The sequence below is a fragment of the Saccopteryx bilineata genome, chromosome 5 (genome assembly GCF_036850765.1).
Source record: "Saccopteryx bilineata isolate mSacBil1 chromosome 5, mSacBil1_pri_phased_curated, whole genome shotgun sequence".
NCBI lineage: Eukaryota > Metazoa > Chordata > Mammalia > Chiroptera > Emballonuridae > Saccopteryx > Saccopteryx bilineata.
This window is the reverse complement of record NC_089494.1, coordinates 161,093,694-161,118,518: the sequence shown is the minus strand read 5'-3', so window position 1 is coordinate 161,118,518 and position 24,825 is coordinate 161,093,694. Positions and strand designations below refer to the sequence as shown.

General features: G+C 38.7%; 2 protein-coding genes across 5 annotated transcripts in view; one reads left to right on the top strand and one right to left on the bottom strand.

The window, feature by feature from the left end:
* Window positions 1–22,753, top strand: part of TASOR2 (transcription activation suppressor family member 2) — a 90,825-nt gene extending 68,072 nt beyond the window's left edge. For all 3 annotated transcript variants that reach the window (XM_066279542.1, XM_066279543.1, XM_066279541.1), the window contains 8 exons: window positions 2,405–3,281; window positions 6,253–6,679; window positions 8,586–12,410; window positions 16,503–16,628; window positions 17,250–17,403; window positions 18,559–18,664; window positions 21,414–21,595; window positions 22,197–22,753. In XM_066279542.1, the coding sequence (XP_066135639.1) occupies window positions 2,405–3,281; window positions 6,253–6,679; window positions 8,586–12,410; window positions 16,503–16,628; window positions 17,250–17,403; window positions 18,559–18,664; window positions 21,414–21,595; window positions 22,197–22,315 (5,816 nt within the window). In that variant the 3' untranslated portion in view covers window positions 22,316–22,753. The remainder of the gene's footprint in view (window positions 1–2,404; window positions 3,282–6,252; window positions 6,680–8,585; window positions 12,411–16,502; window positions 16,629–17,249; window positions 17,404–18,558; window positions 18,665–21,413; window positions 21,596–22,196) is intronic.
* Window positions 22,754–23,885: 1,132 nt separating this feature from the next.
* Window positions 23,886–24,825, bottom strand: part of GDI2 (GDP dissociation inhibitor 2) — a 43,866-nt gene continuing 42,926 nt past the window's right edge. For both annotated transcript variants that reach the window (XM_066279544.1, XM_066279545.1), the window contains exon 11: window positions 23,886–24,817. In XM_066279544.1, the coding sequence (XP_066135641.1) occupies window positions 24,671–24,817 (147 nt within the window). In that variant the 3' untranslated portion in view covers window positions 23,886–24,670. The remainder of the gene's footprint in view (window positions 24,818–24,825) is intronic.

The following is a 24,825-nucleotide window of genomic DNA, read 5'->3' as shown; positions in this document are numbered from 1 at the left end:
TAATTTTTATTTTATTTCTTAGTCATCTATACAAGTAGTTTTGAACCACCAGTCTACGGACCAATACCGGTCCACCAGAAATTTTGTGCCAGTCAGTGAAAGAGTTAACCAAATTGAATCTATATAATCTTTAGTCATTTTGTTACTGGAACTAATGGTTTTCTGTCCTATCTAAAGTTTTCGATGTAGTTGTTTATAGGACTCTATTTTTTATATAATTCAGTTGGCATCCTCTTACCTGTATTTCTTAAGATAGATTATTATTTTTTTAATTAATTGAGAACCTCTCACAAGTCAGTAATTAAATGATTTACCTGAGACTATGCATATTTTTTAACTTGAACCTTTTTTCTTGATTTCAATACAGCATACTTGGTATTAACTTTATTCATAGGTGATACTCTGTGTAAGAGCCACACTATTAACAAAGAGAGAAATTAGTGTCGGTACACTCATTAGGTCATAAATGAATTTCATGTTTCTAGTACACCTGTGGGGCTAACCAGACGATTCTAGGCTTGAGGTCACCTTCTTTCACCTATCCACATTGGGTTTTGTGGGTTTTTTTAAAAGACTGGACAATGGTTGATTAATTTTACCCTGCCCACAATATACAGACACTTTTTCTTAATTCTGTTTTATGAACTCATAGGCCAGAGTTTTCTTCTCTTTATCAGTCATTAGCCTTTACAGAGATGTTAATAATAATATCTCATACTATTATTTATAAATGGGGCTTTAGCTTTTCTGTCCATCTACACACTTGCTACAGGGAATCATTGCCTAGTATTACTTAGTATTATGAACATTGTCCTTCATCATAACTGCATTTAAGAAGACTTAATTTATGTCCTAAGAATGCAAGTATACCACTTGAGAATGCCAGTTTTCTGATTAAAGGCAAATGGGTAGGTAGATTTGGTTATCTGCAGAGAGGAGAATTATCAGTAGACGAGCAGATTTGCTATTTTGCAGATAGAGAAGAAATAGTTTCAGTACAGACATTTAAGTTTTAAAGGGTGATGAAGTCAATTAGCTATTCTAAATACTCATGACTAAATTTTTCATTCATATCATTGTATACTATAATTTAACATCAGTATGGTTAAAATCATCTCTGTTTTGAACTTAGGTGATTTCTCAATAAATTACTTATTCAGGGAAATGATTTCTAACAAATATGTTAACATACCATAATATATAAACTTTCAAATACACAAGAATTTCAAACTTAGAAATTCTTATATTTGCTCTCTATCGTAGACTCTCTGAGGGCAGGACTCTTGTTTTCTGCGCTTGGTATATTCCTGTAACTGAGCAGGATGCCTTGTGTAGCTCAGTACATGCATTTTTTTTTTTTTTTTTTTTTTTTGTATTTTTCTGAAGCTGGAAACAGGGGAGAGACAGTCAGACAGACTCCCGCATGCGCCCGACCGGGACCCACCCCGCACGCCCACCAGGGGCGATGCTCTGCCCCTCCGGGGCGTCGCTCTGCTGCGACCAGAGCCACTCTAGCGCCTGGGGCAGAGGCCAAGGAGCCATCCCCAGCACCCGGGCCATCTTTGCTCCAATGGAACCTCGCTGCGGGAGGGGAAGAGAGAGACAGAGAGGAAGGAGGGGGTAGGGTGGAGAAGCAAATGGGCGCTTCTCCTATGTTCCCTGGCCAGGAATCAAACCCGGGTCCCCCGCACGCCAGGCCAACGCTCTACCGCTGAGCCAACCGACCAGGGCCTCATATACTAATTCTTACAGAACTTTGTACACAGAGGGGCTCAAAATAATCTTATTTCTTATGGATCCAGATGTTTTGCTTGAGACAAAGAACACTCATTTATGCCAATGACAATGCGTGGAGCTCTGGGGAAAGAATGAAGCATAGGACAGATAGATTTTAATAGGAGAAAGAGGGATACAGAGATCTGGTTAATAAGAGTAGTAGAAAAGAGCTTAGAATTTGGAGTCATACACACCTCTGCTGGATATCTGGGTTTTGTGTGCCTGTGGGGTAAGGTGTGATTCTGTTTCAAAGCCTCGAACATGATGACCAGGGTGGCAGAGTGCCTCCTGGGAGGCTGAATGCCACCTGAGATGTGTCAGATTGGCCAGCTTGGAGCTTTTTTAAAAGTTAATTTTGAAAGTACATGCATTTTTAAGGGTGCTTTCTTGTTAATATGCACGTTCCTTAGGAGTTATTCCTCTGGTAATTATAATAGATCTGAGTGAGAGTTGGAAGAGACCTCAGTCTAATAGTAAAATTTTAATACACAGTTTATGTAGCATATCAAGAGGTTTTTCTTGAATATATTAACTTAACCGTTGATTTTCACTAAGCCATAAGAAGATGGCAAAGTATTAATTATATGGAAATCATATGCTCTGGGTTATTTTTTTTTATATATTGAAGCCAAAGGAGAAACTGCTTCACAGCTTCAATCAAAAATGTCATCAGATGAGCAAGAAAATATTAGTGTAAATACAGCTCAACCAGAAAATGTCACAGTGGCTCAGAAAGTTCCAACTGAGAACTCCATTGTCAACTGTGACTCCCAGGCCCTAAATCTATTAGCTGATCTGGCATTAAGCGCTGCCACCTCTACCACGCCACCATCTGAGCCCAGAAACCTACCCTGCTCTTCTGAATTGCCACAGAACAAAGTTTTACTTTCTAAAGAACATTCTCTGAGCAGTACCTCTGACCATGAATATCATAGAGGAATTGAAAGTCAAAAAGGTGGACTGTTGCCTAACCCCTCCTCTGATAAGAAGAGTAGTGCAACATCAGACTCCATTGTCAGCCAAGAGGAAGATTGCTTGGTTCCTGGAAGTCAAAACCCTGTTGAAGCCCAGTCAGCACTTCCTGAGTTAACACTAGAAACTTCTGATGCTTGCCAAGGTTCTTTAGTTGCTATAGAACATTCCTATGCCCTGCTCCTTGCAGAAAATTCAAAAAAGTTTCTGCAGCAGAGAGGGGTACCAGGCCCTGCCTTCTCCAAGAATGGCACAAAAGGCCCTGAAGCAGGAACCCCAGTGGGAAAAGTAATGCCATTTCGGCATCAGCAGAACACCTCCCCTCTTCAAAAGTTTTCTGAGAACCCTGTACTCATGCACAGGAGCAGATTGCTGTCCTCCAGCCTGAGGGATTTTTACTGCTCTCATACCGTGTTCAGTAGTGATGGCTCCTTCAAGGTCACTTTCAAATGTGAAACAAACTATGTGTTCAGCTTAGACAGCAAATATACCAACAACGCACTGGAGAAAACTGTACTAAGAGCATTACATGGGTAAGTAGGAGTAACATTTATTGAAAATGGAGGTAAGGCCTGACCTGTGGTGGCGCAGTGGATAAAGCATCGACCTGGAAATGCTGAGGTCGCCGGTTTGAAACCCTGGGCTTGCCTGGTCAAGGCATATATGGGAGTTGATGCTTCCAGTTCCTCCCCCTTCTTTCTCTCTGTCTCTCCTCTCTCTCTCTCTGTCTCTCTTTCTCTCTCTGCCTCTTCCTCTCCTCTCTAAAATGAATAAATAAAAAATAAATAAAACTTAAAAAAGAGAAAGAAAGAAAATGGAGGTAAATTTTCTATTGAGATAAGTGTAATGAGTAGAGATACTTGTGCCAAACCTTGGGAAAGGAGAAAGCAGTGTTGTATGTAAATCCAGTGACTCAATATCAAGCAGTTGTGTTTAATGACACTGAAGAATATGAAGCTGGTTCTGCCACTGTCAATGATCACATGTAGAACTTCTGCAAGGTAATTTCAGCTTCATGAATGACTATCCATTTTGAGATGCTTTTTCATTAGCCTCTGTAGTCTTTGAGTCATGTTTAAATGAGATTTTAATGTTAAATACTGAGATACTGAAATATTGCTTTACAGAATGAATTTTAGAAGAAACATTTAAAGAATTCTAGGTTGTGAAGTTGATCAGAAGCTTCCTCAAAAGGGAGTCAAGGTCATAATAGCAGAGTGGCAGAGTGTGGGCTTTGGAGTGTGGACTACTGTAGTTTTTTTTTTGTTTGTTTGTTTTTGTATTTTTCTGAAGCTGGAAACGGGGAGAGAAAGACAGACTCCCGCATGCGCCCGACCGGGATCCACCCAGCATGCCAACCAGGGGCGATGCTCTGCCCCTCCGGGGCGTCGCTCTGTTGTGACCAGAGCCACTCTAGCGCCTGGGGCAGAGGCCAAGGAGCCATCCCAGCGCCCGGGCCATCTTTGCTCCAATGGAGCCTTGGCTGCGGGAGGGGAAGAGAGAGACAGAGAGGAAGGAGAGGGTAGGGGTGGAGAAGCAGATGGGCGCTTCTCCTGTGTGCCCTGGCCGGGAATCGAACCCGGGACCCCTGCACGCCAGGCCGACGCTCTATCACTGAGCCAACCGGCCAGGGCTGGACTACTGTAGTTTTTGATCGAGGCTCTCCCACCTAACTAGCTTCTGTGACCCAGAAGTTCCTGTGCTTCAGGACAGTACTTCTCAATCTTTAATGTGTACAACTAAACTAGGGATCTTACTGAACTGAAGATTTTGGCTCAGTCTCTTTGGGATGGGGCCTGAGAGTCTACATGTCTAACAAATTTCCAGGTGATGCCAGTGGAGCAGTAAACACTTTGAAATATGTTTAGCATAGCTACATTATGAGTTTGTTACTTGTATTAGGGTTTTGCACAATAACTGGCACATGCTAATGAATGCTAACCATTACTATCAGCAGGAAGCATTAACTGTATGAAATGACACTGAGCTACCTATTAGTGGAATATTTCACATGTGACTAAATTGTCAGGCTTCTTTCCTTCAGTTATGAGCTGATACTCATAAAGCATACATTTATGTTCTCATCTACTTATAAAGTCATTTCCTTAGCCTTAATCCTATTTAACTGAAGCCTATCTCTGTAGACCTTCAGACTCATCCCAGTCCAGCTCTCTGCTATCCTTTTGCCTGGCAATGGCCAGAACTGTTTGCATCTCCCCTTTTGGTTTCAGATTTGCCAGAACCGTAATCTAAAAATAGTATAGTCCTGATGATTTGCCCACAAGAGGTATTTTTTTTTTTAATTTTATTTATTCATTTTAGAGAGAGAAAGGGAGAGAGAGAGGGAGAGAGACAGGAGAGAGAGACAGAGAGAGAAGGTAGGGAGGAGCTGGAAGCATCAACTCCAATATGTGCCTTGACCAGGCAAGCCCAGGTTTTCGAACCGGTGACCTCAGCATTTCCAGGTCAACGCTTTATCCACTGCGCCACCACAGGTCAGGCCACAAGAGGTATTTTAATCTTCATAGTTTCCCAGCTATTAGAGATGCAAAAAAAGAAATGAGTAAGCCAGACTTAACAAAAGCAAAGAAATGAGGATTTGGGCAATTGTCAAAACCATTATACACATAAAAGGTAGAGTGTGTCCAAGAGAGTTTTCATGTTATCAAAAAATAAATGTGCCGCCTGACCTGTGGTGGCGCAGTGGATAAAGCGTCGACCTGGAAATGCTGAGGTCACCGGTTCAAAACCCTGGGCTTGCCTGGTCAAGGCACATATGGGAGTTGATGCTTCCTGCTCCTCCCCCTTCTCTTTCTCTCTCCTTTCTAAAATGAATAAAAAATTTAAAAAAAAAAAAGAAAAAATAAAAATAAAAAAAAATAAATGTGCCTGACCAGGCGGCAGCTCAGTATATAGAGCATCAGCCTGGGACACTGAGGACCCAGGTTCAAAACCCTAAGGTCTCTGGCTTGAGTGTGGGCTCATCCAGCTTGAGCACGGGGTTGCCGACTTGAGCATGGGATCATAGACATGACCCTATGGTCACTGGCTTGAGCAAGGGGTCACTCACTCTATTGGAGCCCCTTGGTCAAGGCACATATGAGAAAGCAATCACTGAACAACTCAGGTGGGCAACAAATAATTAATGTTTCTCCTTTCTCTCCCTGTCTGTCTGTCTGTCTCTCGCTAAAAAAAAAATGTGAGACTAGGATTTGGGTGACCTATGTTTTGATCATGGTTCTACACTTACGGATTTAAAGAAATCAAAAGTTTGACTTTTAGTTCCCTTCTCTGTCTCTGTAAATGAGTAGATTGGATTTATCGTAATTATTTGTTAAATCAACTTCATTTTTATCTTATTTATCATTTCATGTTTATGTAATTTTTAAAATAGAAACAAACACAAAACTAAGGTTAATAGGAAAGCACTTGTTTAGGATAAGATAATCAACTAAAATAACCATTTTCAATGATTTTTGTATGTTCTTTCTTTAAAAATCTCAGGCCCTGGAACACTGATTTACCTGATAACATGGAAGAAGTGAAGCTTTTACTTCATATGTGGGTGGCCCTGTTTTACAGCAATCAAAACAAAGTCATACGATCATCCCGAAAAGTAGTAGAACATAGCAACCCCGCCAAATATGTGTCTATAAATAGCACAATAGAATCATTTGAATTCCGTGAAATTGAAGAGTCCCCCAATGTGGAAAGGTGTTCTGTAGGCCCTTTGTTGAAGACAAAGGAAGTTCCCAGAGGTCAAAGTGCTGAAATGTCCTTCTCCGACACTAACTCCATGCTTCCTTTCATTAAACCACCACTTACAAGGGGCTTGGAACTCTGGGTACAGAATGAACAGAAAGAAATGTTTGCAAGAAAGGGTCATCCAGATACCCCAGGAAGTCAGAATTTCATCTATTGTAATAATGAGGTAAGTAAAGCTGAGTAGTACAAATCCTGACACTATTTTTGAAGAAATTGTTTTTTTCTTTGTATATAAAATCACACTCAAAACAAGGCATTTGTTTCTTTTAGGAAAGTAGATTAACTAGCTTTGTAAAGGATTATAATGCCCAAAACTTAGTTTTCGTGTCACTCTAGATAGTTTGCAGGTAGAGTTTAAACAAGTAAAAAGCTATGGGGGTCAGATGATCTGGAAGCTAATCATAATTGTGTCACTTGTTTGTTGTATAATTGGGGCTAGTTACCTGTTCTCTCTGAGGTTATCTTTCTTATAAGAGGTGAGTAATACCCTTTATAGCTTGCTCAGAATAATGTTTAAGGATCAGATGTGGTAATAGTAAATTATCAGAGATCTTTGATAAACATTAAAGTAAGTTAAAATTGAATATTTTAAAGTTATTTTTGAAAACAAGTACTGGAACAGTAAATAAAATGCCACACCTTTTGTGGATCTGTAGATAACTACTTAAAAATGTAGAATACACTTTGTTTCATACTACTTTTCCTAAATGATGTTCAGCTAGGCCAGATAATCAGATTTAAACTGGAACAAATAAAAAAGGCTGTATAAAGATACTTGCTATTTTAAGCTTTCAGCCCAGATTTATTTCAGAATAACTTTGCATGGGTTTGGATACCTGCAATGCCTGTATTCACATGAGTAGACAGTGTTTCTGTACCTAGGGTTTCTTGCAGATATGCAGGTCCAGGGGTCAGCCTCAGAGGGTCTGTGAATGTCTCCAGATGCTCATCTTCATTATCATGATGAGACTGATGGAGTGGTATGAGCCAGATAGTGGTCTGAGCCCTTGGCTCACATTAACTCAATTAATCCTCACACAACTGGATGAGGTAAGGCCCATTCCTCCCTGTCTTGTAGATAAGGAAACTAAGGCAGAGGATTACAGAAATTGCCTAAAGTCACGTAGTTAGGATACTGTCAAATCCAGACAATCTAGGTGTTTCTTAATGTCAAATTCTGTGTACATATATTTATGTTCATATATGTATACATACATATTTTTCCTGATCAGGTTTATAAATTTTATCTGATTCTTACAGAGATACATAAAATCTAGTTAAGAATTACTACCTTAGCCTGATCAGGCAGCGGTGCAATGGGTAGAGCATTGGACTGGGACACAGGATCCAGGTTTGAAATCCCAAGGTCACCAGCCTTAGCGTGGGATCATAGAAATGGCCCCATGGTTGCTGGCTTGAGCCCAAGGTCACTGGCTTGAGCAAGGGGTCACTCCCTCTGCTGTAACGCCCCTAGTCAAGGCACATATGAGAAAGCAATCAATGAACAACTAAGAAGCTGCAACAAAGAATTGATGCTTCTCATCTCTCTCCCTTACTGTTCGTCTGTCCCTAGCTTTCCCTCTATCTCTGTCACACACATACAAAAAAGAATTCCTACCTTGGACTTAACAGTGGTGGCACAGTGGGTAAAGCATTCAGCCTTAAGTGTTGAGGTCTCCAGTTCGAAAGCCTGGGCTTGCCCGGTCAAGGTACATATGGGAAGCAACTACTACGAGTTGATGCTTCCCACTCCTCCCCTCCCCCTTTTCTCTCTCTCTGTCTCTCTCTCCTCTAAAAATCAATAAATAAAATCTTTAAAAAATAAGAATTACTACCTTAGAATATGAAAATACTAGTTTAGTCAGGCTGATTCTACTACATATATATGATTAATTTCTTATAAAGCATTTTTTATTTTTTGTGGTAATATATAATTAACTATCGTCAGAACTCATAGATAAAAAATTTAAAAGAATAAGTAAACTAAAATTAACCCTTGTGTATTTTATTCTTCACATGTAAATATTTTTTTAAAATGTTTGACGCTGTTTTTTTTTAACTTGTCATTTCAGATAATTGAAGGAAAAGCCAAACAAGAATCATCAGATAAACTAGAGACTTCTAATCTTATGCTTTCTAGCATTGAAAGTACCCAAACTAATGGACCTCCTATTCCTGGTGAAGATAAAACCTTTGAGCCACTTGATAGCACAAGAGTATCTTCTTATAATACTGTCACTCAAACCACATTCACTAAGACTTGTGATGGGATCAGCAATCAGTCAGTGATTTGTCAAAAATCTGTGTACAGCACCCTTGAAAGCAAAGTTGATATTTTTCATGCAGCAATGCAAGCCAAAACAAGTGGTTTACAGGCCCTTATACAGCACAGCAGCCCCCAAAACAAAGAATGTCAGCCTTCATTGGAAAAGAAGAGTGATACAGGGTATGTAATGATTAATCTGGAAAATAATGCCTGTATACCAATTCAGACAGAAATTGTAAATAGAGCTGATAAATCTGCAGCCTTTAATATGGAGTTGATTAAACAGGTTTCACCTGCTACAAATCTTAGACTTCCTGTAACCACATTTGAAAAGGTACAAACACAAGGTTTTAAGAACATTCTGTCTCTAGCAACATCAGGAATAATAAAAGACACTAAGTGCCTTTATGCCTCCTCAGTAAGTGGAGAGACACCAGCTAATAACAAAATGTGTTCATTACAGAAAGAGATTCCTGTTATGGGTTTATCCTCGCCATCTAATAATTCATTGGAACAGGAGACATTACCATTAGTTAAAAGTTCTAATTATTCATTACCAAGGGAAGAAATGAAACTCTCTCAAGAATTTTTTCTGCAGCCTAAGAGTCTTTTAAGCATATCTTCAGAAGATATTATGGGGCCATCACAGACTGAAGAAGCCACCTCATCATCAGCCTCTGCCATATTGGAAAAGAATTACTCATTTAACTGCATTGCATCAGGAAGTAATACACCCAGTGGCTCTTTAGAGTTAAAGAGTGACAAGAACTGTATAAACAATGAAAATAAGAATTTTGAGTCATTTGGTTCAGTATTTGCTAAACAAACCAGCCTATGTATAAATGGAGAGGAGGTCAGCCTCGAGTTAGAGGAATATTCTGACATTGACCTAAATCTCACAATGTCACCACCTACAAGTCCCAGAGAAGAAATGCCAGCTGATGAAACAGAGCAAAATCAGGAGGGCCCATTATCAAACTTAGAATTTCAGGATATGGATGAAGAAATAACTCAGCCAGAGGATGTGACTTTCATAGAAAACAGAGAAATGAATTCTGCTAAATATACATCAGTGCCTCCCACAGTGCCAGAGAAACCATTAGAAAAGGAGAGGAAAAGTGATCATTTACAAGTGGTTACTTTAATTCCTCCTAAAGAAACTTGTGCCCTTGAGTTCACAGAGGAAATTAATGTTACCTCAGACTTTCCCTTTGGTTCTTTAATTGAAGAAGTGTCACCAGCTTCTAGTCCTGACTCCCAGGTACCAGTTGAAGAAACACAACCATTTCAGGCTGTGTCTCCATATAGTTTAAAACCTCATGATACACAGTGTGAAAAAAGGAACAAATTCTCCAAGATTGAGTCAGTAGGTCTGACCATAACAGAAAAAGAAAGTTCTTTTGTTGGTCCTCTCCATCCAGTGGGACAAGATAACTTAACTCAGGTACAACAAATACAACTTTCTGCTGAAATGCCTGTAGTATTAAATAATCACCCAGAAATAAAAGATAGACATTTAACCCTTATGGGTAAAGTAACTGGGGAAATTATTCCCAGTGAGCATGATGAAGGTTTCTCTTTCTCAAAAAAGGTGCCATCCTGCAATACAGAATTAAACCAGCCTGCTTCAACTGCTAATTACAGAGCTGACTTAAAGACATCTCTAGAGAAATCAGTAACATCAGGAAATCCATTACAGCTAATTCATATAAAGAACAGAAATACGGACTTAAATTGTCTTGCCTTGGAAACCAGTGAGCCTTCATTTAGTCCTAGAAAGATTATGGAAAGTAAATCTTTGGTTGACACATTTGTTTTTACAGGTGCTTCAAGTGATACCGTGAACATGTCATTAAAACAGACTAGCCCTAAAAGCATTAAGAAGAGTATCTTTAGCAGTGATTTGAAAAAAAATGAAGGCAACTACATGCCAGCTCAGTCTTTGAGCTCTGACTCTGTTGATGGAGCTGTTAATACACAGGCACACATGCACTCAGAGTTCCCCAAATCAGGTGGTGCTACCTTAACCCATTGTACAAGATCCATAAACCTAGAGACAGAATTTCAAGCAGAGGAAATACCAGTAGTTAGAATGGCCAGTTTGCTTAAGAATAGTGAAACTGAAGCTGAGTTACATGTAAAAAATATAGATCTAGAAGGTGTTGGCTCTACATCAAACACCACATCTCCAAAAAGCAAACAAAACACTTTCCATATACTGCAAGATAAGTCAACATGTGAAACAAAAGATCTGTTGAATGGTGGACTTTTCCCCATGTATTTATATGCTGATTCTTACCAAAATACAGTAGTCACCAATGAAAGTATCAGAGAGCCTTCTGCCTTTTTTATTGCCAAATCATGTGCCCCTCTTGTTTGTGGAGTCTCTCAAGAGCAGATGGGAAATAAAAGCTCTAGTGAGGGGCTCAGGACTGAGGAAGACTCTGAAACCATGGATGGAGACATGGATATTAGTGTGAATTCTAACTTCCATTATGAACCACTTTCTGGGGACTCTGATGAAGACTCTTTTGGTGATAGCAGAACTCTCAGATTAGACATGGATGGTTTCTGCACTTTGCAGTGTAGCCACAAGAAAGAAGGTGCTTTGAAAGATGATTATGACTCTCTCCTGAGGCTCAACAATAGTGATAATGAAGACTGGAGCTACTCTAACCGAGTTCCAGGGTTGCAGAGCAGCATACCTCCCCGAAACTGGTCCATTGGATTAGAGAAAGAAGAGAAGTGTGTGCCATGTTATGTCCAAATCAGAGATCTCCACGGTATCCTCAGGACTTACACTAACTTTACTATAACTAAAGAGCTCAAAGATACCAAGAGAACTTTGCACAGCCTGAGGAGACACCCCAATTTCACTACTAAATGTGGCTTGCTTAGCTCCTGGACAGATACTTGGCAGGTGGCAGATGATCTTACCCAGAACACTTTAGATCTGGAATATTTGCGTTTTGAACAGAAACTGAAACAAATTTTAAAGAATGGGGATTCTCAGCATTCTGCCTCTTCCACTGTCTTTTTGAAGGAGCCACGTCTCCAAATCGCTGCTGAAGCTTTCCCTTTGCCAAAAATATCTGAGACCCCAGTTCTCCATCCTTCATCTCGAAGCAGAAGTCCCCTGATCATAACAATTGTGCCCTCAGATGCCAGACTACAGAGCCAGCACCTGAGAGGCCACATGCCCAGCAATTTAGACAGTCCTTCCTTTTGGAAAGAAAGATGTGATCACAGGAGAAATCATATTACAAAGTCTGAAAAAAATCAGACTGTTCCCTTCCACCTCAACAAACTAAAATATAACAGTACTTTAAAGGAATCCCGGAATGATATCTCCCTTATTCTCAATGAGTATGCAGAATTCAACAAGGTGGTGATGAATAGCAACCAAGTTGTTTTCCGAGATAGAGAGTCAAATGGTGCTTCTGGAGGAGCCACATCTCAAGAGATGTATTCATCTTCCCCAAGAAGGTCAACCTCCTACGAAGACATGGTAACAGACTTGTGTGCCAGTTTGCATGTCAAACTAAAAAGTGTTGCAAGAGACGCTTGTAAAAGCACCTTTCTGTTCTACCTTGTTGAGACAGAAGACAAGTCATTCTTTGTGAGAACAAAGGTAAGATGCCACATTCTCTTTAGAGTTTACATTTTGACTGCTTTCTAATTTCAGCTTACTTTAAAAGTAATAAATTTAGCATTCTTGGCTTCAGAAAGAGATCTATAAAGTGGTATTTGAGTTTCATAGCTCAGTCTTTGCACTCTAAATGTTATGCTATAAGGATCTGCCTTTGGTACTATATTTGAGGATTTGTATGTTTCAGAATTAATGTAGTGACTAATTTTCACAAAAACTACCAGTGTAGACATACTCAAATTCAAATGTAGCCCTGGCCCAGTAGCTCAGTTGGTTAGAGCATCCTAGCAACATGCCAAGGTTGTGGTTCATTCCCTAGTCAGGGCACATACAAGAATCAACCAATGAATACATAAATAACAAATCAGGTTTGTTTCTCTCTCTCCCTTCCTCTCTCTCTAAAAATAAAGAAGTTAAAAAAATTAAATATTCAAATGTAAATACAAACTTGTTATGGTAAAATTTAGATTTTTAAAACATTACCTGTGCTTCATTAATATGAGTAGTTGAGAGGAACGTCTTTTGGTTTTGGATGTACTTTTTTTCAATGAATATTAGGATTCTGGTGTGAATATAGCCCTTAATTTTAAATGATTTAACTATGGTAAAATTCTAACTTCACAGGAGCCAGATTACCATTAGCTTCCTCATTTTATCCTCTCAGAATTTCTCTTCTATTTTTAGAAAAGATAGTGTTCTCTCTTTTGTTTTAGTTTTTAAAATATAACTTCAAATTCACGTAAAGGTTGCAGAAATGGTACCCTTCACCCAGTTACCCCACTGTTAACAATGTCCCACTACTCTAATATGTGTGTGTGGCCTTCATATGAGACTGCTGCACTGCCTTACTATGCTAAGGAGGCAACTTGTGTGTATAACCCAAGTGCAAGGATGCTCTTTTGTGATCTCTAAAACAAATCTAACTGAACACGACAGCACAACCCTAAAAATCAGGATCCTAGCTTTAATGCATTATGCTTGTCCAGTCCACAAACCCCTACCTTGAGTTCAGCATCACATATTGTCTCTGCTTGTCATGTCTCTTTCAGTTTTTGTCAGATTCCTAGTGTATTAACATTTTTCACTTGGTTTTGATGGTTTCTGCCAGCTCCCTCCAGGGTAGTTATAAAGCATGTTGTAGTTATTAGTAAGTGGGAGATACAATAGAATATTTATCCTATTCTTATAATACTTTCAATCACCAGGTTCATGATTCTTGCCTGAATCAGTTACTACAGTGATGGTTGTCACATGGTGGTATTCTAATTCTGCCATTCTGGCCCTGGTCGGTTGGCTCAGCGGTAGAGCGTCGGCCTGGCATGCGGGGGACCTGGGTTCGATTCCCGGCCAGGGCACATAGGAGAAGCGCCCATTTGCTTCCCCACCCCCACCCCCTCCTTCCTCTGTCTCTCTCTTCCCCTCCCAAAGCCAAGGCTCCATTGGAGCAAAGATGGCCCGGGCGCTGGGGATGGCTCCTTGGCCTCTGCCCCAGGCGCTAGAGTGGCTCTGGTCGTGGCAGAGCGACGCCCGGGAGGGGCAGAGCTTCGCCCCTGGTGGGCGTGCCGGGTGGATCCCGGTCCGTTGCATGCGGGAGTCTGACTGTCTCTCCCCGTTTCCAGCTTCAGAAAAATACAAAAAAAAAAAATTCTGTCAATCCTTGTTCACTAGTTGGCCTTCTGCTGTAGGGTAGATCTTTCCATTGTTGCTGCCAAACACTCACTGTTCTCTAAGATGACTGATGTGGCATGTATTTTTGTATCATTAAATTATGATCTTAAAATTAAAGCTTCTTCCAAATTTATGGAGTCATCATTTGTGTAACATTTTCTGTGGAGGATACTTTTCTCCTCCAGGGTTCTTCCTAAATGATTGAATGGTTGCCCAGTCTGTCCCTGTACCCTGTCTCCCAGTTTTTGTTCCAATTTTCATGCCATTTTGTTAAGCAGTGTAGTTGAAAAAGCATTAAATGGCCTTCAGTCTTTTTGAAGGTGCTTGGCCTCTCCAAAAATAACCTGGAAATTAATTTCCTTTTTACCTTGAATTAAAGTGAACTTTTCTTTGGTTAATTATCCGAGATTGCTAAATAAGTCAGAGATTGACTGAGTTAGTTAGCATCAGGGCCACATCCCAGTTTTGCCAGTGAGCATACTTTTTTTTTTTTGACAGAGATTCAGAGAGAGGGACAGACAGACAGGAATGTAGAGAGATGAGAAGCATCAATTCTTCATTGCAGCTCCTTAGTTCATTGATTGCTTTCTCATATGTGCCTTGACTGGGGGGCTTCAATAAAGCGAATGACCCCTTGCTCAAGCCAGCGACCTTAGGCTTCAAATCAACGACCATGGGGGTCTGCTCAAGCCATATGAGCCTGAGCTCAAGGTGGCAACCTTGGCTTTGAACCTTGGTTTTGAACCCCGGTCCTCCGCGTCCCAGTCCAGTGCTCTATCCCTGTGCCACCGCCTGGTCAGGCCAGTGAACATAATACTTGATTTCTTTTTTTACTTCCATCTTATCAGAAGCAACAGTGCAGTATCTTAGTTCTCACAGCCTTTACAGAGCACAAATGATACTGGTTTTCATATAGGAGAGATGATGCATAGGTCTGGTTGGAGTACTTCAAGGTATCATGCCTATGTCAATAGGCATGTTTTGAGAAATATATTATTTCACGATAGTATTTTATAATTTTAATGATTCAACAGAAAAATTGTGTGCAAAGGTAAAATTAATTCTCAAGTGAGAAAGTTGACACATAAGTGAGAATAAAGTCCTATCAAAGCAAATTTTTTTTTAAGATTTATTGATTTTAGAAAGGAGAGGAAGAACGGTGTGGGGGTGTGGGAGAGGGGGAGCAGTAAGCATCAATTAGTGGTTGATTGTAGTATGTGCTTTGACGGGGCGAGCCCAGGGTTTTTTTAATCAGTTACTTTAGCATTCCAGGTCAATGCTTTGTCCACTGCATCACCACAGGTCAGGCCAAAGCAAAATGTTTTAAAAGCTCAGAAAGCTGTCCCTATAATTCTTCAGTCCTGCAGAGTCCTGCAAGTCCTGAAGCATTGTTAGTGACAGAATGTCAGGCTCCCATTTGTTTGTAAGATGAGGAACATCGGTGAGGTCCTTTATTACTGCCAAAATTCAGAATGCATGACAAATATCCCAAAATGGCACAAGTTTGATGAAAATGTTGAATAGAAAATGTATTTATTCAAATAGTTTATTAGTAAAATAAGTGAGGGCTAAAGATTTCTATTTAGAAATTTTGGTTGGCTGTTAAAAGAAAGCTTGCCTGTAGGAATTTATTTTAAAATATATTACCACACTTCTGAGAGATGAATAGAAATAGTCACATTTTGAGTTGAGATCTAGGGGAGGCTGACCAAACAAATAACAGTTTCAGGATTACAGCTATTACAAATCTATTCTGTGTAACAGCACTGCCTAACAATCGTGCACGGTTTAACACGTACCTCCCATGGTCCTCGAATCCTCATATCCAAAGGACTGTTGTCTCTCCCCAAACCACTCTCCATTTATTATACTCAAAGTAGTGCATAGCTGCTATGGTATTATTTTCAAGAATTTTAGAAACCTTTTGACTAGAGGTAGTATTTTTTTTTCCTATTGATTTGAGAGGGAGAGAAAGAGAAACAATTCATTTCACTTAGTTATTCTATTTGTGTGCTCATTGATTGCTTCTCTTACGTGTCTTGATGAGGGGTTTGAACCCACAGCCTTTGGTGCATTTAGGTCAACGCTTATCCATTAAGCCCTCCAGCCAAGCCCCAGAGGTGGCTTTTTTTAGTGTATTTCTGCATCCCCAAGGTAATTCTCTTGAAGAAGGTGAGACTCAATATATTATCTTATGTTTAAAAAAGAATCAACCTTGATACTTTATGGACATAAAAGATTTATTATATGGTAGTGAAAGCCCACTTAGTAATAAACTGCCATTTATGTGGCCATGTTAGGATATAATTTAGTAAAAATGATGTGCTTTTCAATGTTATTAAACTATAAAAGTAGTTCAGTACAAGCACCCTTTTTTTTAGTAATGCCTATTTGTAAATCTTTTAGAATATTCTGAGGAAAGAAGGCCATAAAGAAATTGAACCTCTGCATTTCTGTCAAGCTTTTAACAGAGAGAATGATACACTAATGGTCATCATCAAAAACGAAGATATCTCATCTCATTTACATCAAGTAGGTTTGAAAATATCTTTCTTACAAAGAGATGTGTTTTTAGGCCGTTGGTTATTCTATAATTATCAGACTTGTCACTGACTGTTGGTTTTTTTACTGTTTTTATTCATAGTAATTGAGGAAGAACTATAAAAAGATACTAGTAAATTTTCATCTAAGAGTAAATCTTGTTCTAATGGACTTGTAAAATTGTTACATTTACCTATTGAATAAAAGTAATTGCTACTCCCAAGAAGATTTAACATACAGCCATATCTACTACAGTCCTGCTGTCAGGACGTAGTAACCAATCCCTACAGCACCAACACCAGGTGAAGCTAGAGACCAGGAGTGATGGTGTTAGATTGTTACCTGCCTATAGTTCCCCAAAACCTGTTATACTCTTCCCTCACTCACTATCCACACCCTTTTCAGCTGTAGAGACCACTTTGGAATTAACTAGTTTGTAGTAGTGATGATGAAGTGAGTTAATAATATTCCTTTATGTGATGTATGGCTGAATATCCCATCAGTCAACAAAGTTAAAAGTATTTTTACCTGTCCTAAATCTTACCCTTGGATAGAATAGCAAAGCAACCCAGTGAACCTATCCTTATTGGGGGATCCTTTTATGTTTAACAGATTCCTTCTTTGTTGAAGCTAAAGCATTTTCCCACTGTCATCTTTGCTGGAGTAGACAGCCCTGAAGATGTTCTCAATTATACCTTCCAAGAGCTGTTTCGGACAGGAGGCTTTGTGGTATCCGATGACAGAATATTAGAAACTTTAACATTAGGTTGGTCTTTTAATTTCCTTTCTTTGAAACTTAGTCAAATCTATTTCTCCTCCCCCAGTGACCCAAATGTTTTTCATGAAAAAGAAAATATCAATTCAGTACCAGTCTCCACCTTTTGAGGGCCTGATTTTGCCATATGCTATGCTAAGCAGTTTTCATAGTTCTCATTCCCAATGGGCATGCTCTTAACTTCTCTTGAACTGTCTTCACCACCAATTTCCACTAAAGAGCGTGGCTAAAATAGTCACACAGATTTGAGATGTGTTACATTTGACTCCTTCACTTGCCAGATCAAGGTACCTACAGCTTAAATTTGTTTTGTTTAGAATCAGCTCTCTTCCATTTCTGTTGCTGTCACCCTTACCATCTTGTCAATAGGGAAGTTTAAAAAAAAAGGGTGAATGAAAGTCGTGTTAATTATCTGCTTGAACACTCATATAGTTGACCCTTGAACAGTGTGAGTTTGAACTATATTCATCTAGTTATACTTGACTTGAACAATTCAAACCCATGTCTGTTCAAGGGTCAACTGGAGGTTGGGAATCTGTGTATGTGGTGGACCTACATAAGTTATATGCAGTTATTCCATTGCGTGAACAGTCAGTGCCCTTAACCCCATGTAGTTCAAAGGTCAGCTGTATAATTTACTTCTCCTTTGGCACTGAATTGACATAGAAGAGCAAGCACAGGGCACACTTTTAGGTATGACCAAAACCTGCCCTAGCTTTAAAACCACATTAGAACTAAATGCAGATACTCTACTTCTAGATTAGAAGATCAGGATATACCTTAACAAGCATGAATTGTGCATGAAAACTGCAATTGAAAATATTTGTAGATCCTGTATTTAGAAACCCAGACTTAAGGTGTTGCAACTATAAAGCTCCTATGTGATTTCTATGCATGTTCAAAGCTTTGATTGCTAGTAATCAGTGTTTTCGCCATACAGTTCTCACCTACTGCAGTTGAGTAGGTAGGACTGAGTCCAGGGGCCACAGTTGCTTTATTTTTGAAATGCAGTATGGGATCCTACCCAGCTACACAAGTGGCAATGATGGTACACACTCCAACACGGTGTTCTTTTTTTACAAGTAATAAACTCTGGACTTTGAGTAGACAAGCCAGAAACCTAAAACAACTTATTTTATTCTGTAGTTGAACTGAAAAAAATTGTCAAAATACTAGAAAAACTAAATGGAAATGGAAGATGGAAGTGGTTGCTTCACTATAGGGAAAATAAAAAGCTAAAGGAAGATGTAAGGTAAGGCCTGATGTCAGGTAGGGCCTTGGCATGGGGGTGAGGGTGGGGGATTCACCTTGAATGTTCAGTGTGCTCTGGATTGGTATTTACTCAGGGTAAGTTTATGCTGGTATAGAAATCATCTACATTACTAAACAAAGTATTTAGGTCTGTCGACTGTCTGAATTTTGTTTTTGTAGCAGGGCTTTCAGTGAAGGAAGCTATGTGTTGTAATCAAAAGTTTATAGGCACAGCCTGACCAGACGGTGGCGCAGTGGATCGAGGGTCGGCCTGGGTTCAAAACCCTAAGGTCCGCAGGCTTGAGCATGGGATCACAAACATGAACCATTGTCGCTTGCTCTAATGTAGCCCCCAGTCAAGGCATTTAGGAGAAAGCAATCAAGGAACTGAGATGCCACAACAAAGAATTGATGCTTCTCATCTCTCTCCCTTCCTGTCTGTCCGTCTCTCTCTTTAAAAAAAAAAAAAAAAAAAAAGCCTGACTTGTGCTGGTGCAGAGGATAAAACATCAACCTGGAATGCAGAGATCACTGGTTCGAATTCCTGGGTTTGCCTGGTCAAGACATACAGGAAGCAACTAACTACTACGAGTAGATGCTTCCCACTTCTCCCCTCTCTTTAAAAATAAAAAACTTAAAAAAACCAAACCATTACTGTATTATGGTTCACCATACTGCTTTCTCCAAAGGAAATCAAACCTAAAGTTTAAAAACAGCCAAAACTATGGAAATATATGAGATGTTGAAAGATGTCTTAGGGAAGGCTTATACCAGGAGGGGCACCGGACAGGACAGTCAGGAGCCAACAGTTCACAAGGAGTTAGCCAGCACTTTAGAGAAAGGTTCAACTCAAGAATAAATGAGAGAAGCTAAGTAAGATTCAGAGGTGCCAGAGCAAGTCTATAAAATTAGGATGAATTAATTTAGCATTCATAGAACTTTGGACAAAGAGAAGTACATCTCTTGGCACTGTAGTATGCTCATCAAATTGTACTGATCTGGTACAATGACAGCTCATCAGAAAATTCATCATATCTTTTGACCTTTGAAGGAATTTTTATACCTGAAACTATAATAAAACAATCCCTAGAAAGGTGTTCATAGCCTGGGGTGGTTATCAGTAACTACAAAACCAGCCTCAACTCTAAGCTAATGTTAATATTTGCTGCCCTGGTCAGTTGGCATAGTAGTAGAGTATCATCCCTGCATATGGAACTTCTGGGTTCAATTCCCAGAAGTCAGGGTACACAGGAGAAGCACCCATCTGCTTCTCCGCCCTTCCCCATCCCTCTCTCTTTTTCTCTGGCAGCCTTTCTTCAAATGGAGCAAAGTTTGCCCCAGATGCTGAGGATGGCTCCATCTCACCTGAGGTGTTGAAATAGCTTAGTTGTCAAGCAGCAGCCCCAGATGGGCAGAGCATTACCCCCTGCCTGTCTTTCAGTTAACTTTTTTTTAATTGCAAAATAATGCCACACAAAACAAAGTGGAAACATGAAGTTTGTTTGTAGCAATAAGGAATATAACATAGGAAAGTTGATTTTTTAATTTTTTTAGAAAGAGAAGAGAGAAAGCAGGGGAGAAAAGGGGGCAGGTGGAGGAGTGGGAAGCATCAATTCCCATTATGCAAGCCCAGGGTTTTGAACTGGCAATCTCAGCATTCCGTGTCAACACTTTATCCAACACTTTGTTTGACCTATGCCACCACAGGTCCAGTGAAAAGTTAGAACCTTAGAACTATGTATAGACCCTGGCCAGGTGGATAAAAAGCATCATCCTGGCACACGTAGGTCACAGGATCAGTCCCAGGTCAGGACACATACAAGAAGCAGTCGGTGACTACACAACTAATTAGAAAAAGTTGATGCTTTTCATTCTTTCCCCCCTCCCCATTCCTATCAATGGAAAATAAAAATTTTAAAAGGCAGTATGACGCCCATGATAAGTTGATATATACATGATAAAGCCTGGAATGAAAGTTCACCACCATGATGTGATAGTGCTTGTCACTAGTGTAGTGGGGATACATATAATTTTGGTGTTCTCCAGCAAGCAGGAGGGAGAATGTGAGTGACAGCGAAGGCTGGAGAGCAGAGGTAGAGATGTTCAAAAGTTAAAACATTTTCCTGTAAAAGATGAAGAAAGAAAGTAGTCACAACATTTTAAAGAATGTGAGAAATTAAGGAAAATCTAGTTGCTACATAGTTTTTAATCAGAAGTATAAGAGGTTTTGAAGATTTGGAACCATTGCTATATACAATAAAGAATGCAGCCTGACCTGTGGTGGCGCAGTGGATAAAGTGTCAACCTGGAAATACTGAGGTCGCCAGTTCGAAACCCTGGGCTTGCCTGGTCAAGGCACATATGGGAGTTGATGCTTCCAGCTCCTCCCCCCTTCTCTCTCTCTGTCTCTCTCTCTCGCCCTCTCTCTCTCCTCTCTAAAAAAATGAATAAATAAAAAAAAATCAATAAATAAAATCTTTAAAAAAAAAAAAAAAAAAGAATGCAGTAAGAGGTCCAGTAGAAATTCGTACAAGTCTTTGCTCAGTGACTGTTGGAAGTGGTAGTAGAGATGAATGTGTACATGTCCCTCTTGCTTGGAATAAGAACACTATTTTTAAATAGAAGTTTGTTTTAGCAGAAGTGGTTAAACTAGAAATACTAGTAAAGGCAAGAGAAGATCTAGGAATAAACAAAAGATACAGTAAAAAATAAACTTTCACTGAATCTAAATTAACATTTCTAATTCCCAGAGTGGATTCAATTGCACATAAGAAAAACTTGATGTTGAAATCATATCAGAATGCAAATATCATTGAATTGCTTCATTATCACCAGTGTGACTCTCGGTCATCAACAAAAGCAGAATATTTCAAATGTTTGCTAAACCTGCAAATTCAGCATATCTATGCGAGGTTTGCTGTCTTCCTAACAGGTAAGTCGTACAGCCTTAGTTTAGCACCAGTTTCATCTCATCAGTCAGTCTCTAGAAATGTGCTTGCAAGTGGAGTCATTGGATACCACAAGATGTATGTGTATAAATGTCCAGGATCAGTTAACCTGATAAATGCTAACAAAGGCTACTGTCTAGTTGATAGTCCTCAAAGTTTCTTTCCATTAAGTTTCATCTCTGATGTACTTCCTTAATTTTATACTTATTCCTAAATTTTAATGTTTTTGTATGAATCACCAAGCCTTTAAAAATTAAGGAATGAAAAAAAAAATTAAGGAATGACTATAGTTGTCATTTATCAGTGATTTTCAGCACCCCCCCCCCACTCCCAAAAGTTCAAACCTTTTTCTTCACTGGAACCAGACTCCTTCCCCATTTCCCCCACACCAGGGAGTTTTACAAGTTTTCTTTTTTAAAAAAAGCAATGGGAGTTTTACTGCTATTAAAAGGGTACAGTAACGTGTTGAGTAACAGTTGTACACCTGAATTTAACATACTATATATTAAGTCAATTATATTAAAAAGTACATTGACTTTTTAAACCCCCCTCCAAAAATGATTTTGTTTTTTTTTTTTTTTACAGAAAAGCCTACTCTCTCCAGAGAAGTGTTTGAAAATAGTGGTATCCTTGTTACAGATGTAAATAACTTTATTGAAAACATACAAAAAGTAGCAGCTCCGTTTAGGAGTAGCTATTGGTAAGAATACTTTTTTGTTACTCCCATGTCAGCTGGAATTGAGGGCAGATTTGTATCTGTGAGGGAACCAGCTGTTCAAAAACTGTTCACCATCTTATATTTATGACACTGTAAATTAAAAAATAACTGTTTATGAGATAACCAACCTACTTTGAATTACCCATTTTCTCTACGACATGCATTTTTACCTGCAGTTCATCCTGACCGCCTGGACAGATAATGTAACCTTACAGTGCATAGAAATTTTCTCCATTAGGTAGCATCCTTTTTATAAAATAGTCCTTATTTTGTTTTAAAGATGGAATTATTACCAATTTTGAGTTTACCCAGGTAATTCAACTGCAACTTACCTAGATATTGATGGTGCCAACAAATTACTATTTCCCTTTTCTTTGAAAAAGTTTAAGACACATATAAAGAAAAGCCATCCTTCTTCACATAATTTTTTTTAAAAAATCCATGTTCTACAACTTCAAGGAAATTGTTATTCTTTTCTTTTTTTCTGTATTTTGTTAAAATGACTTCATTCACAGTGACACAGTAAGTTGTACATTAGTTTTGGGTTGCAGTGTTAAATATTTTGTTTTAAATTGTTATAAATTATTTTTAATTTAAAGCTATTGATTAGTACTGTTAAAAAATTATTATAAACATATTTACTTAATTATAACACATATGAGTCTATTTAATCAGTAGCTTTGTTTTTACATGTTAATATCAGAAAAGTCTAGGCAATGCATGTTAGTCTGTTTTAAAGGTTTTACCACTCTTGTAAAAACAATAGTGTTTCTCTGGCTGTTATTCAAACAACACTAAAGTTAACCTTTTTTCCAAAATGGTACAAATTTATAAATAAGTCATTTTTCACTTACTCGTTTTGTAAAACAGTGCATTACAAAATCAACTGAATAATTTATTTATATTAGAAATAATTTCTACAGTAATCTTTAAAAGTGTAAACCACGCAAAAAACATTTGTAAGATACATAGCATGTATTTGGAACAAAGGTTTTTATCACTAATTTGTTGGATTTTTTTAAATAAAGACCAAAAATCACAACTTTTTCTACAGTGACTTTATAGCCAAAATGGGAGTTTTAGCACTTTTTAGGCCACTTAGCAGGAATAACCAGATTCTCCAGAGGAATTCTACCATATATACATGTATATATATTACCAGTTAAAAACTTTCTAATTAAAATTTAAATTACATGAAAATATTAAACCACCTATTCTATCTTACAATTATTTTCTTTATTGCTACTATAAACAAAATTATCAAAGTCAGTAACTTGCATTTGTGTGTGAAAGAATAGTTGTAAACCACTACTAAGAATATCTAAGAGTTTCCGTTTTGTTGAGTCAAGAACATAATTTGGGGCATACAATGAATCCAGATAACAAGCTCTATCCATCCACATTTGGATCTCCACATTGCTGTCACATGCTCCACTCCAGCATCTCTCCTAGCATCAGTTTCAGCTCTACTGAAGGAAATCAACAGCTGTGTCATAGCCAACACAATACTGACAGCTCTTAAATGTTAGGGCACAAACAGACCAATTGAGAGGTAATTGGTTTCCAGAGTTTGGCTTTATTGCAGTACAGAAATCATTTGGAGCCATTTTGAAGCAAACATCACTGAAGGAGAGGCTCTGTCAAATCAATACTGCATTGCAGCTTGGTCCATTAAAGAAGCCACACTTGGGATACAAAAGAAGCTTCTACATTAATACGTTTCTTTTTCCTCTGCTCTCACCAATTTTATTAGGTTAAAACATCACACACAGGCTTCCTCCAAATGACTCAAAGTCTGAGTTCAGATAGAATTTCAGGCCCACATAACGCAAACCTGTGGCTAGGCTGCATGGGCACTATCATAATACTTGACATGACACAAAATGTAAAGCTGTAGGGAAAACTTATGCTGTCCCAAATTATAGAATATTTTATTTCAAATCTCCTTAATATCAGGACAGATGGCACACAAACTGTACTGACCCAGCTCTTGAGCAGCAGAAGCACATAACTGCAATGGCTACATTGATTAAAAGATACAAACACTGTATCAAGTTTTCTGTATCAGTATCACAATGTGTTTTCTTAACTTATCCTTCACTAGAAAAAAAGCCAGCATTGGATTAACAGTACAGAATGTGGTCAGCTGCCAATTCTGAATAGCCACTCCATGAAAACAAGTTAGTACATGATATTAGAAAGGGGAAGAATATTTATTTACTGTTGCAGTGCTCTGCAGTCTGTTTGGATTACAAAAGGAAGCTTTACAATATTGATTTCATACCATATGCATTATTCACCAAATTTTAAGTTTGTCCTAATTAGATAACATGTACTGCTGTTAGTCCTCCCCATAGATGTCATTTTTCTTGCGTTTCATTTCCTCAAAGTCAAATTCTGATCCTGTCATCCTCTTATAGATGTCCTTAATGTCATCACAGGTTGTCTCAAAGTGAGTTGTAGCATCATATGTACGGGAAATAAAGATCTAGAAGT